The sequence below is a fragment of the Pelophylax lessonae genome (assembly GCF_965119305.1).
Source record: "Pelophylax lessonae genome assembly, chromosome: 10".
In the NCBI taxonomy this organism is placed as follows: Eukaryota; Metazoa; Chordata; class Amphibia; order Anura; family Ranidae; genus Pelophylax; species Pelophylax lessonae.
In genome coordinates this window covers 240,703,460-240,719,376 of record NC_138777.1, presented here as the reverse complement: position 1 = coordinate 240,719,376, position 15,917 = coordinate 240,703,460, and the positions used below count along the sequence as shown (strand labels likewise).

The following is a 15,917-nucleotide window of genomic DNA, read 5'->3' as shown; positions in this document are numbered from 1 at the left end:
AAGCAAACAAAGCCTGGTGACACACACATGACTAAAAACCCGACAGCTGGAAATTTGTGTAGGGAAGGATGCTTAGAGATAGATTAACAGAGAGCTGGTCTATTCACAGCACAGCTCTGCATGTTTCTTCCTTCCTCTGCATAGGTGGAGGGGGGGGGGTGGGGCTTAGCCCCACTCTGTGTGTCATAAGAACACACTGAGGCAGCTTGAGAGCGAGCCCACACAAGTGCCCCTTGCTATAGGGGCACTCAGTGAGAGGAGGAGCCAGGAGCACCAGCGGGAGACCCCAGAAGAGGAGGATCCGGGCTGTTCTGTGCAAAACCATTACCGAGCCGGTAAGTATGACGTGTTTGTTATTTAAAAAAAATAAAATTGAAATCTTTACAATCAGTTTAGAGTCAAATCCTAAAACAAAACAAAAAAAAAAGACAACTTACCTGGTGTGGACCCCTCGGTCACTGTCCCTTCAAACACCGGCTGTGTGAAGGCTGGACGGTTGTCGTTCTGATCGGTCACTTTAATAATAATCTCAATGGGGGTCTCCACTTGCTGTCCATTTGATGAGACGGCGAAGACGAAGACCTGAAATAAGAATTAGGAATCCATTATTTTAGTGTAGGACCCTCCTAGGTAGGTGCTAGAGAGAGAGATCTGGATCTTTTCTGCTTACCGAAGGGATTGCAGGTAAATCTATATTGTTCTCTGCCTACCAGAGACCAGGATCTGCTAGTGAGGTCTGCTCATGGTGCTCATGTGCAGCTCATTCTGTCTGCAGAGTGTTTCACACCAATAGGGAGGCATTTTGGAGAGTGGGAGGAAACCTGACAAATAAGTGCACAGGCATTTAGTATAGCCCTGGTGATTTGGCGAGGAAAAGTGCTGCAATGCATGCTGGGATACTGTATAAACGCCAAGAGCACATGTTTTCGAGGTCTTTCAGCTGGAGAGTCCCGGAGGAAGGGGGCAGCTGCCCCTCCTCTTTAGAAGTGCCATGCAGCCTCGGGTGGTTGACCTGAGGGCCTAAAGAGCTAGAGAGGAGCTGAACCTGGATGTCCTGCAGAACTGACTGGAAGGGAGACACTGGAGGATCTGATTCTGCATACAGTGAGTACAGATCGGTGTCATGTGACCTGACCTGAGGGGGGCCACCCCTGCAGCTAGAAGAGACAGTGGATGGGTGTCAGTAAAGGGGACGCTGAGATTGTCCTGAAGAGGATGTAGTTGCATCAAGTCTGCTGCTGGAGAGAGCAACATGACTTAACCCCTTCCATACAAGTGGCAGCATGATTGTGTGACTGCTTCCACAAATACAACAAACTAAAGATAAGGCTAAAAGTATTATTAATCTATCCAGTCCTGCCTTCCCCTGTCCCCGACCTTATTTTTGGTCCCATACAGTATTCACCTTTTTGATCAGCCACTGGCTCTCCCAGCTCGAGCTCCCAGGGGTCCACACAGGGAAATTCCACATTTATTATATTATTGATAGGATTTGGAAATCCTCCTGTGTGGTTTCATCTCTGGCGTCTGGATGGTCTTTTTGTTTTTGTTTTGTTCAGGGTCTTGTTTTTGGTCACTCGTACCAAGGTGGGGCTGGCTATGTACCAAGGTGGGTTGGGCTATGTACCAAGGTGGGGCTGGCTATGTACCAAGGTGGGGCTGGCTATGTACCAAGGTGGGGGCTGGCTATGTACCAAGGTGGGGGCTGGCTATGTACCAAGGTGGGGGCTGGCTATGTACCAAGGTGGGGGCTGGCTATGTACCAAGGTGGGGGCTGGCTATGTACCAGGGTGGGGGCTGGCTATGTACCAGGGTGGGGGCTGGCTATGTACCAAGGTGGGGGCTGGCTATGTACCAAGGTGGGGCTGGCTATGTACCAAGGTGGGGCTGGCTAAGTACCAAGGTGGGGCTGGCTATGTACCAAGGTGGGGCTGGCTATGTACCAAGGTGGGTCGGGCTATGTACCAAGGTGGGGCTGGCTATGTACCAAGGTGGGGCTGGCTATGTACCAAGGTGGGGCTGGCTATGTACCAAGGTGGGTTGGGCTATGTACCAAGGTGGGGCTGGCTATGTACCAAGGTGGGTTGGGCTATGTACCAAGGTGGGTCGGGCTATGTACCAAGGTGGGTCGGGCTATGTACCAAGGTGGGGCTGGCTATGTACCAAGGTGGGTCGGGCTATGTACCAAGGTGGGTCGGGCTATGTACCAAGGTGGGGCTGGCTATGTACCAAGGTGGGGCTGGCTATGTACCAAGGTGGGTCGGGCTATGTACCAAGGTGGGGCGGGCTATGTACCAAGGTGGGGCTGACTATGTACCAAGGTGGGTCGGGCTATGTACCAAGGTGGGTCTGGCTATGTGCCAAGGTGGGTCTGGCTATGTACCAAGGTGGGTCGGGCTATGTACCAAGGTGGGGCTGACTATGTACCAAGGTGGGTCGGGCTATGTACCAAGGTGGGGCTGACTATGTACCAAGGTGGGTCGGGCTATGTACCAAGGTGGGTCGGGCTATGTAGCAAGGTGGGGCTGGCTATGTACCAAGGTGGGGCTAGCTATGTACCAAGGTGGGGCTGGCTAAGTACCAAGGTGGGTTGGGCTATGTACCAAGGGCGGTCGGGCTATGTACCAAGGTGGGGGCTGGCTATGTACCAAGGTGGGGGCTGGCTATGTACCAAGGTGGGGGCTGGCTATGTACCAAGGTGGGGGCTGGCTATGTACCAAGGTGGGGGCTGGCTATGTACCAAGGTGGGGCTGGCTATGTACCAAGGTGGGGCTGGCTATGTACCAAGGTGGGGGCTGGCTATGTACCAAGGTGGGGGCTGACTATGTACCAAGATGGGGGCTGGCTATGTAACAAGGTGGGGGCTGGCTATGTACCAAGGTGGGGGCTGGCTATGTACCAAGGTGGGGGCTGACTATGTACCAAGGTGGGGGCTGGCTATGTAACAAGGTGGGGCTGGCTATGTACCAAGGTGGGGGCTGGCTATTCTCCTATCCGGGGTATTTTGATGGTTATGTAATCAATCTAGAAATGTTTCCATTGTGTACAATAAAGTAACATTTAAATACCTTTTTATAACAGTATCCTTTCACCACTATTTTGTCAACATAACAGCCTCTTTTTTTCCTGTCTATACAGGATACAATTTTTGCTTTGACAAATAACTGGGTGAGGCCAAGTGAGAGTTTTCCTCATCTACTTTATATAGTTCCAGGTGAAGTATCCCACTATTCCCTTCCCCCATCCAGGTTCCACAATAAATACCAAAAAACCAAATCCCCCGGACTGTTTATTGAGTGACGAGCCATAGGGAGTAATAGGATGGATGAGTGAACTGCCCCCTAGTGACTGTTTGATGGTAATCAGAGGAGACCCAACAAGTCATCAACCAGCAAGCCCTACGGGGACAGCGCTACAATAGAATCATCTTGTCTGACATACAGTCAGGTCCATAAATATTGGGGGCATAAACACAAAAAAAGGGCGCACCAGCCTAGCGCATTATCCTCAGTAGGCTTTAATTAATAAATTATTAAAATGTCTACTAACAAACAAGCAATGTAAACCAGCATATCAACTCCGACTAACAATGTCCGTAATGTTTGAGTCCAATATCCTATCAAGGTGAACGGCTGACGCGTTTTCGAGGCAATGCCTCTTCCTTAGAGCCTCCTTGAGGCTCTGAGGACATTGTTAGTCGGAGTTGATATGCTGGTTTACATCGCTTGTTTGTGAGTAGACATTTAATAATTTATTAATTAAAGCCTACTGAGGATAATGCGCTAGGCTGGTGCGCCCTTTTTTTGTGTTTATGCCTACAGTGTTTTGTCGACCAACCCGGTCGTAGAGGGCAGCAAGGTTTAGCCATTGTGGATGCCAAGGGAGAGTCCCGGGAAAGAGGCAGTCTGAGAACCAGATTCTGAGCGCAGGAGCCAGGTGCTAAGCATCGCATTTTTCTTTTTTGGACCATAAATATTGGGACATGGACACAGTTCTAATCTTTTTGGCTCTATACACCACCACAATGGATTTGAAATTACAACAGTTTGTATATGTGCCTCCCACTTTTTAAGGGACCAAAAGAAATGGGACAATAGGCTGCTCAGCTGTTCCATGGCCAGGTGTGTGTTATTCCCTCATTATCCCATTTACAAGGAGCATATAAAAGGTCCAGAGTTAATTTCAAGTGTGCTATTTGCATTTGGAATCTGTTGCTGTCAACTCTCAATATGAGATCCAAAGAGCTGTCACTATCAGTGAAGCAAGCCATCATTAGGCTGAAAAAACAAAACAAACCCATCAGAGAGATAGCAAAAACATTAGGTGTGGCCAAATCAACTGTTTGGAACATCCTTAAAAAGAAAGAACGCACCGGTGAGCTCAGCAACACCAAAAGACCCGGAAGACCACGGAAAACAACTGTGGTGGATGACCGAAGAATTCTTTCCCTGGTGAAGAAAACACCCTTCACAACAGTTGGCCAGATCAAGATCACTCTCCAGGAGGTAGGTGTATGTGTGTCACCTTCACAACAGTGGGCCAGATCAAGAACACTCTCCAGGAGGTAGGTGTATGTGTGTCAGATCAGGAACACTCTCCAGGAGGTAGGTGTATGTGTGTCAGATCAGGAACACTCTCCAGGAGGTAGGTGTATGTGTGTCAGATCAAGAACACTCTCCAGGAGGTAGGTGTATGTGTGTCAGATCAGGAACACTCTCCAGGAGGTAGGTGTATGTGTGTCAGATCAGGAACACTCTCCAGGAGGTAGGTGTATGTGTGCCAGATCAAGAACACTCTCCGGGAGGTAGGTGTATGTGTGTCAAAGTCAACAATCAAGAGAAGACTTCACCAGAGTGAATACAGAGGGTTCACCACAAGATGTAAACCATTGGTGAGCCTCAAAAACAGGAAGGCCAGATTAGAGTTTGCCGAACAACATCTAAAAAATCCTTCACAGTTCTGGAACATCCTATAGACAGATGAGACCAAGATCAACTTGTAGCAGAGTGATGGGAAGAGAAGAGTATGGAGAAGGAAAGGAACTGCTCATGATACAAAGCATACCACCTCATCAGTTAAGCATGGTGGTGGTAGTGTCATGGCGTGGGCATGTATGGCTGCCAATGGAACTGGTTCTCTTGTATTTATTGATGATGTGACTGCTGACAGAAGCAGCAGGATGAATTCTGAAGTGTTTCGGGGAATATTATCTGCTCATATTCAGCCAAATGCTTCAGGACTCATTGGACGGCGCTTCACAGTGCAGATGGACAATGACACGAAGCATACTGCGAAAGCAACCAAAGAGTTTTCTAAGGGAAAGAAGTGGAATGTTATGCAATGACCAAGTCAATCACCTGACCTGAATCGGATTGAGCATGCATTTCACTTGCTGTAGACAAAACTGAAGGGAAAATGCCCCAAGAACAAGCAGGAACTGAAGACAGTTGCAGTAGAGGCCTGGCAGAGCATCACCAGGGATGAAACCCAGCGTCTGGTGATGTCTATGCGTTCCACACTTCAGGCTGTAATTGACTGCAAAGGATTTGCAACCAAGTATTAAAAAGTGAAAGTTTGATTTATGATTGTTAATCTGTCCCATTACTTTTGGTCCCTTAAAAAGTGGGAGGCACATATACAAACTGTTGTAATTCCTACACCGTTCACCTGATTTGGATGTAAATACCATCAAATTAAAGCTGAAAGTCTGCAGTTAAGGCACATCTTGTTTGTTTCATTTCAGATCCATTTTGGTGGTGTATAGAGCCAAAAATATTAGAATTGTGTCCATGTCCCAATATTTATGGACCGGACTGTATAACACAAACTGGGAGGAAATCTTGTTGCTGGCTCAACAATTTGCCCCAAACCTCACCCCCAACTGAATCCCGTTTTTACCTCTCTCCCTGTGACGTCATCCCGCTGTGTCACTCCCAGAGAGATGTCACATTATAGGAACTTACTGTACTACAAGCAAGACCGTGATACCAAGAGGAACTAACATTAATATATTGTGAGCCGGCTCCTCGTTGTAGAAAGGATAAACTTCTTCTTCTGTAATACAACAAACTTACACCCGCTCACAGTCTTCTATAGAATATACACTGAGCTGCGCATGCGCACACCCCGGTGCCGGGAATAATGAACTCTCATGTGCAAGAGTCGCATCCCCAGTTACAGACAATGAAGACAGCAGAAGAAGCTGCACCAGAAAGAAGCCAGGGAGAAGATGTTGCTGTGCAGGAAGAGGGGGGGGGGGCGTCTTTACATCGATGGAGCGGGGGTATTTGCAGACGTTCTGCTTCAATGTTAGAGAAAAACGCATGTTCTGGGCAGCTCTTATGGAGGAAAATGCTGCCATGGTACAACAGGCTACAAACAACTATTTCAAATCACAGGAGACTGCAAGAAAATGTTACAGGAGACTGCTAGAGATTTCTATGTTTTTTCTGAGCACTAGAGGGCGCAGCCGCTCACCACTCCATCCAATATATACACTCACCAGCCACTTTATTAGGTACATCTGTTCAGTTGCTCGGTAACACAAACTGCCAATCAGCCAATCAAATGGCAGCAACTCAATGCATTTAGGCATCTAGATGTGGGGAAGACGACTTGCTGAAGTTCAAACCGAGCATCAGAATGGGGAAGAAAGGGGATTGAAGTGACTTTGAATGTGCCATGGTTGTTGGTGGCAGACGGGCCGGTCTGAGTATTTTCACACACAACAATCTCTCGGGATTACAGAGAATGGTGGGAAAAGAGAAAATATCCAGTGAGCGGCAGTTGTCTGGAGGAAAATGCCTTGTTGAGGTCAGAGGAGAATGGGCAGACTGGTTCCAGATGATAGAAAGGCAACAGTGACTCAAATAATCACTCGTTACACCTAAGGTATGCAGAATACCATCTCTGAAAGTACAACACATTGAACCTTGAAGCAGATGGGCTACAGCGGTCAGGCTGGTGGTGTAATGGTGTGTGTGTGTGTGTGGGGGCGGCTGGTGGTGGTGTAATGGTGTGGAGGAGGGGGGGGGTAATGGTTCAGGCTGGTGGTGGTGGTGTAATGGTGTGTGTGTGGGGGCGGCTGGTGGTGGTGGTGTAATGGTATGGAGGAGGGGGGGTAATGGCTCAGGCTGGTGGTGATGGTGTAATGGTATAGAGGAGGGGGGGGATGGTTCAGGCTGGTGGTGGTGGTGTAATGGTGTGGAGGAGGGGGGGGGGATGGTTCAGGCTGGTGGTGGTGGTGTAATGGTGTGGAGGGGGGGGGGTAATGGTTCAGGCTTGTGGTGATAGTGTAATGGTGTGAAGGGGGGGGGGATGGTTCAGGCTGGTGGTGGCGGTGTAATGGTGTGGAGGGGGGGAATGGTTCAGGCTGGTGGTGGTGGTATAATGGTGTGGAGGAGGGGGGGGGGAAACAGTTCACGCTGGTGGTGATAGTATAATGGTGTGAAGGAGGGGGGTGAATGGTTCAGGCTGGTGGTGATAGTGTAATGGTGTGGAGGGGGGGGAATGGTTCAGGCTGGTGGTGGTGGTATAATGGTGTGGAGGAGGGGGGGGGGGTTAATGGTTCAGGCTGGTGGTGGCGGTGTAATGGTGTGGAGGGGGGGGAATGGTTCAGGCTGGTGGTGGTGGTATAATGGTGTGGAGGAGGGGGGGGGGGTTAATGGTTCAGGCTGGTGGTGGCGGTGTAATGGTGTGGAGGGGGGGGAATGGTTCAGGCTGGTGGTGGTGGTATAATGGTGTGGAGGAGGGGGGGGGGTTAATGGTTCAGGCTGGTGGTGTAATGGTGTGGGGGAGGGGGAGGTAATGGTTCAGGCTGGTGGTGGTGGTGTAATGGTGTGGAGGAGGGGGGGGAATGGTTCAGGCTGGTGGTAGTGGTGTAATGGTGTGGAGGGGGGGGGGGGTTATGGTTCAGGCTGGTGGTGATAGTGTAATGGTGTGGAGGGGGGGGGAATGGTTCAGGCTGGTGGTGGTGGTATAATGGTGTGGAGGAGGGGGGGGGGTTAATGGTTCAGGCTGGTGGTGTAATGGTGTGGGGGAGGGGGAGGTAATGGTTCAGGCTGGTGGTGGTGGTGTAATGGTGTGGAGGAGGGGGGGGAATGGTTCAGGCTGGTGGTAGTGGTGTAATGGTGTGGAGGAGGGGGGGGGGAATGGTTCAGGCTGGTGGTAGTGGTGTAATGGTGTGGAGGAGGGGGGGGAATGGTTCAGGCTGGTGGTAGTGGTGTAATGGTGTGGAGGAGGGGGGGGGGGGTAATGGTTCAGGCTGGTGGTAGTGGTGTAATGGTGTGGAGGAGGGGGGGGGTAATGGTTCAGGCTGGTGGTAGTGGTGTAATGGTGTGGAGGAGGGGGGGGATGGTTCAGGCTGGTGGTGGTGGTGTAATGGTGTGGAGGAGGGGGGGTAATGGTTCAGGCTGCTGGTGGTGGTGTAATGGTGTGGAGGAGGGGGGGGGGGGAATGGTTCAGGCTGGTGGTGGTGGTGTAATGGTGTGGAGGAGGGGGGGTAATGGTTCAGGCTTGTGGTGATAGTGTAATGGTGTGAAGGGGGGGGGGGATGGTTCAGGCTGGTGGTGGCGGTGTAATGGTGTGGAGGGGGGGAATGGTTCAGGCTGGTGGTGGTGGTATAATGGTGTGGAGGAGGGGGGGGGAAACAGTTCACGCTGGTGGTGATAGTATAATGGTGTGAAGGAGGGGGGTGAATGGTTCAGGCTGGTGGTGGTGGTGTAATGGTGTGGAGGGGGGGGGGAATGGTTCAGGCTGGTGGTGATAGTGTAATGGTGTGAAGGAGGGGGGGGGGGATGGTTCAGGCTGGTGGTGATAGTGTAATGGTGTGGAGGGGGGGGAATGGTTCAGGCTGGTGGTGGTGGTATAATGGTGTGGAGGAGGGGGGGGGTTAATGGTTCAGGCTGGTGGTGTAATGGTGTGGGGGAGGGGGAGGTAATGGTTCAGGCTGGTGGTGGTGGTGTAATGGTGTGGAGGAGGGGGGGGAATGGTTCAGGCTGGTGGTAGTGGTGTAATGGTGTGGAGGAGGGGGGGGAATGGTTCAGGCTGGTGGTAGTGGTGTAATGGTGTGGAGGAGGGGGGGGGGGTAATGGTTCAGGCTGGTGGTAGTGGTGTAATGGTGTGGAGGAGGGGGGGGGGTAATGGTTCAGGCTGGTGGTAGTGGTGTAATGGTGTGGAGGAGGGGGGGGTAATGGTTCAGGCTGGTGGTAGTGGTGTAATGGTGTGGAGGAGGGGGGGGTAATGGTTCAGGCTGGTGGTAGTGGTGTAATGGTGTGGAGGAGGGGGGGGGGTAATGGTTCAGGCTGGTGGTAGTGGTGTAATGGTGTGGAGGAGGGGGGGGGTAATGGTTCAGGCTGGTGGTAGTGGTGTAATGGTGTGGAGGAGGGGGGGGGGTAATGGTTCAGGCTGGTGGTAGTGGTGTAATGGTGTGGAGGAGGGGGGGGTAATGGTTCAGGCTGGTGGTGGGGTGTAATGGTGTGGAGGAGGGGGGGGGTAATGGTTCAGGCTGGTGGTAGTGGTGTAATGGTGTGGGGGGAGGGGGGTAATGGTTCAGGCTGGTGGTAGTGGTGTAATGGTGTGGAGAAGGGGGGGGTAATGGTTCAGGCTGGTGATGATGGTGTAACCGTGTGGGGGATATTTTCTGGCACACTTTGGACCCCTTAGTACCAACTGAGCATTGTTTACCCCCCACAGCCTACCTGAGTATTGTTGCTGACCATGTCCATCCCTTTATGACTACAGTGTCCCCATCTTCTGATGGCTCCTCCCAGCAGGATAATGCACCATGTCACAAAGCTCCAATCATCTCACCACTGGTTTCTTCACCATGACAATGAGGTCACCGTCCTCTATTGGATGAGATGTGGTGAGTGTGGAGGCAATTAGAGCACCTTTGGTGGTGGAACGGGAGATTGGCATCATGGATGTGCAGCTGACAAATCTGCAGCAACAGTGTGATGTTATCATGTCACTATGGAGCAAAATCTCTGAGGAAAGTTTCCCGCACCTTGTTGTATTTATGCCACCAGGAATGAGGGCAAAAGGGGGTCCAACCCGCTACTAGCAAGGGGGACCTAATAAAGTGGGCGGTGAGGGTGTATCCTGGCTGGAGTTGGCTTTTAGACTTCAGAGCCATCTTCCTCTGACAAAAATGATGTTATTAATTAATATATAAAAGTAAGATATTTGTATAAATATTTTAAAGGCAAAAAGTAAAAAAGGAATTTAATAAAAAAAATGTAATAAAAAAAAGGAATGAAAGGATCGGTCACATGACACATTGATGTGTGCGGGAAGAATTGGGGCGGGTCTCAGAGGTAATTAATATTAGGAGATAATGTTTTCTTACCGTATATTGGGGTATAGTCTCTCTGTCCAGAGGCAGGGTCACATAAAGCCATCCAGTGGTCCTCTCTATGAGAAAAGTCCCCACGGGCGGAGAGTCGGCCCCTTGGCCTGTGATGCTGTAGAACACAGACATTTCCGATGCCCGGCTGGATTTGGCCTATAATGAAGAAATATGGGAAATGGGATTCTTTCATAAAGGCACAAGAGTCCTGATTATTTATTTTATATTGGTGGACTACGACAATAAATTTCCCCCACATTTGTGTTGTTAAAGCGGAGTTCCGGGCACAAAAACTATATTTTTTTTTGTGCCCCTCCGCTAGTTCGAGATCACCTGAAAAGGAATTGGATAGTTATTTTTTTTTTTTTGTTTACTCACCTTTTAATTGAAGATTGTAAATACTCACCTCAGAGTACTTCCTCCCTCGGAGCCGCGGCTCACCCCGTCACTTCCTGTCTCGCTATGATTCCTAGGAGCTGAACGTCATCGCTCCCAGGAATCAATGCGACGGCACCGGCCCCGCTCGTCACTTCCGGGCGACGCCGCATTCCCCTGCTAAACAGCTTCTGGGCATGCCCAGAAGCTGTTTAGGAATGCGGCGCCGCACCGGAAGTGACGAGAGGGGCCGGTGCAGGCGCATTCTGGGACAAGAAGACGCGGAAGAAGACACAGAAGAGGACCGCGCCGGCTTCAGCTGCCCACAAGAGAGATGGAAACGCTGTGGAAGAAATTTTATAAGTGAGTATTTCTTCTAAAAGGTAAGTGCGAACCGGGACAGATCAGAGGCTAGCCATTGTGGAATGTGCTAGCCCTGACTTTCCCGGGGGTATGTTTATTAAAAAATGACATCTGTGCCCAGAACTCCGCTTTAATTTTGACCTAGAAAACACTCCTCCGGCCAGTAGGGGGAGATCCAAGTCCAGAGAACTCATAGACTGCAATGTGGCACGCCTGGAACCCTGGGAGTGGCAGTTTTAAAGCTGCAACCATGCATTGAACTCGTCAGTTTTCTGACCTACAGGTCCACCCAGACCCTGTGTGAGCGGGAAAAGAGAGTTTTTATTGAATCGCCCATCCATGCAGGAAGATCTGTCTGTATCGGCGGAGAAAACAAAGTAGACCAAGAAAGCCTGGCATTGGAGAGGAGATTGCTGGGGATCAGCAACTCTGTCAGTCTGGTCCATCTTGTGGGTTTGCCACCAAGAGACCAGAGCATTTGACAGACCCTCTGCTCCTGCACCACAACGGTGATAAATCAGGTGCTCACTGGATCCCAACACCAACAAGATATGAAGATATTATATGCTAACCAGAACCGTAGGACTCGGAATGCCATATAGCACCTGAGTCAAACCAGCTTAATAAACAGTGGATGGATAATCCGAAAAGGTAGGAAAAACACGGATGTTGTGGTGAAGATGTATTAGCAGAAGTAGAACGTCACACCAGGAAGGCTCCCACTCCGTCAAAAGGTCATAAATAAACCAAAAAACAAGGGAGCACAAATAGTGTAATACCGCTAAAAATGTATTAAATAAAAATACACCAAATTGCACTTGCAAACATCTCGTGATAAAGAGCGTATACAGATGCAAAGTAGGCTGTCAGCCTAAATGAGATATCAATAAAAGATGCCAATTAATAATTAATTTAAAAAAAAATATTAAAACAATTTATATATATATATATATATATATATATATATATATATATATATATATATACATATATAATACTGAGAAAAAGGATAAATTAACCCCTAGAGGACTAGAAATGACAACTAAAAGAGGAATATAAAACCAATAAAGGGGACACTAATACAATCAATTAAGATATATTAATAAAAGTTTTAATGCCCCACTCTATGTTAAGGCCTCTATGTTAAGGCCGTGGGGATGGTAAGATTGTAACGTGTAGATCCAATAGGTCTCACGTTGTGAAACCCTACGGATCTTGGAGCCACCTCTCCAAGGGGCAGTAAAACGATTGATTACTTGAAAAAGTGTCCCTTTGGGACTTTTTTGATGATGTAAGAAATAGTGTTTGGATACATTGTGTTTGTCCTTCCCTTTAATTATGTTAGTAATATGTTAATTTACTCTAACATAAAAGGCCTAATAGTCCGACCTACGTATTGTTTACGACAGGGGCATGTGAGTAAGTAAACAACATGAGCAGTGGTGCATGTAGCAAAAAATGTTATCTGATATAAACAGTTAGTCACTGTAGAATGAAATGACAGGATTCTCTTGTTATGATTACAATTAAACATGCACACCCTGCATATGCGACAGGGATAGTAACCGACAAGGTCCTGAAAGAACTTGGGTCTCGTTGGTTCATCTAAAACATTAGGGGCCAATTTATTTCTAAAAGATGAGGCACCTCTAAATGTGACAATAGGTTTAATCGGGAAGTACAGAATTTAACACACGATCATTTTTAAGGACACCCCAGTGTTTTTGATAGATTTATGTTGGGTGCAGTGTTCTGTGAATAAGGACCATTTTGTAAAACCTGGATCATCTTTTTTAGCAGTGGAACCATTTAATAGTTGGGAGCTATCAGTTTGTGATACTTCTCTGATAGTAGACTCCAATGAAACCTGGTCATAACCTTTGGTCAGGAATCTCTCTTTGAGGACCTCTGACTGTTCAAAGAATTCATCGTCACGAGTACAATTTCGCCTCAGCCTGATGAATTGGCTTTTTGGTACACCATTGAGCCAAGCTCTATGGTGACAACTATCTACAGGTAGATAGGAATTGCGGTCAGTATCTTTGAAAAATGTACTCGTGACAAATTGGTTATTGACCATTCTGATGTTCAGGTCTAGAAAATGGATAATATTATTGCTAGACTCATATGACAGATGGATACCCCTTTCATTAGAATTCAAAAGGGACATAAAGGAGTCCAAGGATACAGAGTCCCCATGCCATAGGAGGAGGATGTCGTCTATGTAGCGTATCCACAGTACCAACTCTGGCCTATTTAGTGGATAGACGACATCCTCCTCCCATTTGGCCATAAAGAGGTTGGCCAGGCTTGGGGCAAATTTTGCCCCTATGGCCACACCTCTTTGCTGCAAATAAAACTGATTATTGAACCAAACGTAGTTATGCCCAGTAGCGAACAATATCAACTCTAATATGAAATCACGTTGCAATGATGGTAAAGATAAATCAGTCTTTAAAAAGTGTTCCACTGCTTCAAACCCCAGATTGTGTGGAATGCAGGTTTAATTTTTTTTTTTAATTAATTGGCATCTTTTATTGATATCTCATTTATATTATTAAAATTTTTTTGCTGCTTTAATTTACTTTTAAATAATTTCTTATGGCAGTTATTGATGTTATTTTATTGATTTATCCATTTATATATTGTGACATTTTATAAGATCATGATTATATATATATGTCCATGTGTCTTATCTATTTTATACGTATATACCGATATAATTGACATATGGTGCAATAATATACTTAATTTATTATTGTCTATTTATATGCCGGTATATTGTTCTATTTATTGTGCAATACAATTTGGCCCCTTTATAGAAAGTTTCTGGATCTCCTCCCTGATTAAAAATGGTGTCTTCTCCGGTTCCAATGCACTCTGTGCATCTGTACGGCGCGGCCGCTCTTCCGCATCTGACGCGCTTCCGGTTTATCCCGGAAGTGACGTTGCATCTTTCGGCCGCTGAGAAAACGAGGCTTGGAACACACCCCGACGCCATTTTGAGCTTGGCTTTTCACATAGCAGGCACCATTCTCATTGTTTTAGAAGTTAATACATCTTTTATTATAAATAGAGGGTCTCTGTGGGTATTTGGCTGGCACTGCCTTTTGAGAAAAGCATTTATGCTGAAACGCGTCAAGGCCACGTTGCTGACAGCCTACTTTGCATCTGTATACGCTCTTTATCACAAGATATTTGTAAGTGCAATTTGGTGTATTTTTATTTAATAAATTTTTAGCAGTATTACACTATTTGTGCTCCCTTGTTTTTTGGTTTATGACCTTTTGACGGAGTGGGAGCCTTCCTGGTGTGACGTTATACTTCTGCTAATACATCTTCACCACAACATCCGTGTTTTTCCTACCTTTTCGGATTATCCATCCACTGTTTATTAAGCTGGTTTGACTCAGGTGCTATATGGCATTCCGAGTCCTACGGTTCTGGTTAGCATATAATATCTTCATATCTTGTTGGTGTTGGGATCCAGTGAGCACCTGATTTATCACCGTAGTGGACAGTCATGTCACCTCACATATGGGATTGTTGATTTTATGTTCACTCTAATTTTTTTGCAATTTTTTCAATTTATTTGGACTTATCACATTTGTTCATATATTTTGTTTATTCACTTTTATATTGCAATTTATTCTAAATTTGTCTACTAGCGCTGCACTTTTTCACCTTATCTTGGTTTCTACAATTTTTCTTGTCAGTTGTTTTGTGTAGCAGCTTTTTCATAGTTAGCGCAATAATTTTTCTTTTTTCATTTTTTTTTATCATCACATTAGGGAGTTGGTGAGAGGACTGATGGTCCATCTTGAACTGTTAGCAGTAGACAAGTCCCTGAGAGCTGGACAATTATTGTATCCATCTTTAGCAAACAGGTATTCTATCACTTAAGCAAATACCGTGCCATTACCAACTCAGGGTTGCAGTCATAGTACATTGTTATTTCTTGCCTTTGGCTTACTTATATTCTACACTAAACTGAGCTGCAACTATTATTATCTTACTGCATGCAGGGTTGAAGAACTATCTCAGATGAAAAAGGGCCCCAACGTAAGTCGGCAGAAGATTACCTGCCCCAAATATGAACCCTACAGGCTTCCCTTATATCCCTGCATTTGGTTTATATTGTTCAAACGTTACCATGCTCACCTATTCAGTTTAGGCCTCCCTCTGCCACCATTTGTGCATGTTGGTAGATCTTTTTCTGCCCATCATTACATTTTGGATGGCATTGCTGGTGTTTATGCTACTCTGGGTGGTCTGTGTGGCCCATGTCTCTTACATTTAGCCCTCATGATTAGCCACTCGGTATAACCCCGATATTGGTAGATCTAGTCTCATTGTAGCCCATCGTTACATTTGGAATTAGCATCGCTGGTGTTTATGTTGGTCTGGGTGGCCCATGTCTCCTATATTTAGCCTTCATAGCATCCCTTATGCTAAACTGTGCCAATTAGTTGTCAACTTATTTTTAGTTGCTTGGATTTCAGCATTACTGGGTGCTAATATGGTATGAGGATTATTTGCTGTGTTTGCTTGCCTTTACACTCAGCCTGGTGTGTCAGAGGGGCTGAGGACCTTGGGAAGGAGAACAAAGGACCCATCTTACTCAGCTGCCGGAGGTAGCGTCACATTAACTTTGCTCTATCCTTGTGACCCCATCTACTTTTATTTTCCTATTTTTCTGATGCCCATGGATTGTAGGTAGGATTGCGCCTAAACTGTGACATCAAAAGTTTGTGGAAAAAAGTTTGTGGACACCTTACAAATCGTATTTTTACTGAATAGATACAAGTTTACACAAATACTCCAAAATCTT

General features: G+C 47.0%; 1 protein-coding gene across 1 annotated transcript in view; it reads right to left on the bottom strand.

Moving 5' to 3' along the window:
- The window catches only part of LOC309566042 (cadherin-1-like), a gene marked incomplete at both ends in the record, with an annotated part of 135,172 nt that overhangs the window by 77,176 nt on the left and 42,079 nt on the right, over positions 1-15,917 (bottom strand). The window contains 2 exons of the mRNA XM_082271065.1: positions 438-582; positions 10,349-10,504. Of these exons, the coding sequence (XP_082127191.1) occupies positions 438-582; positions 10,349-10,504 (301 nt within the window). The remainder of the gene's footprint in view (positions 1-437; positions 583-10,348; positions 10,505-15,917) is intronic.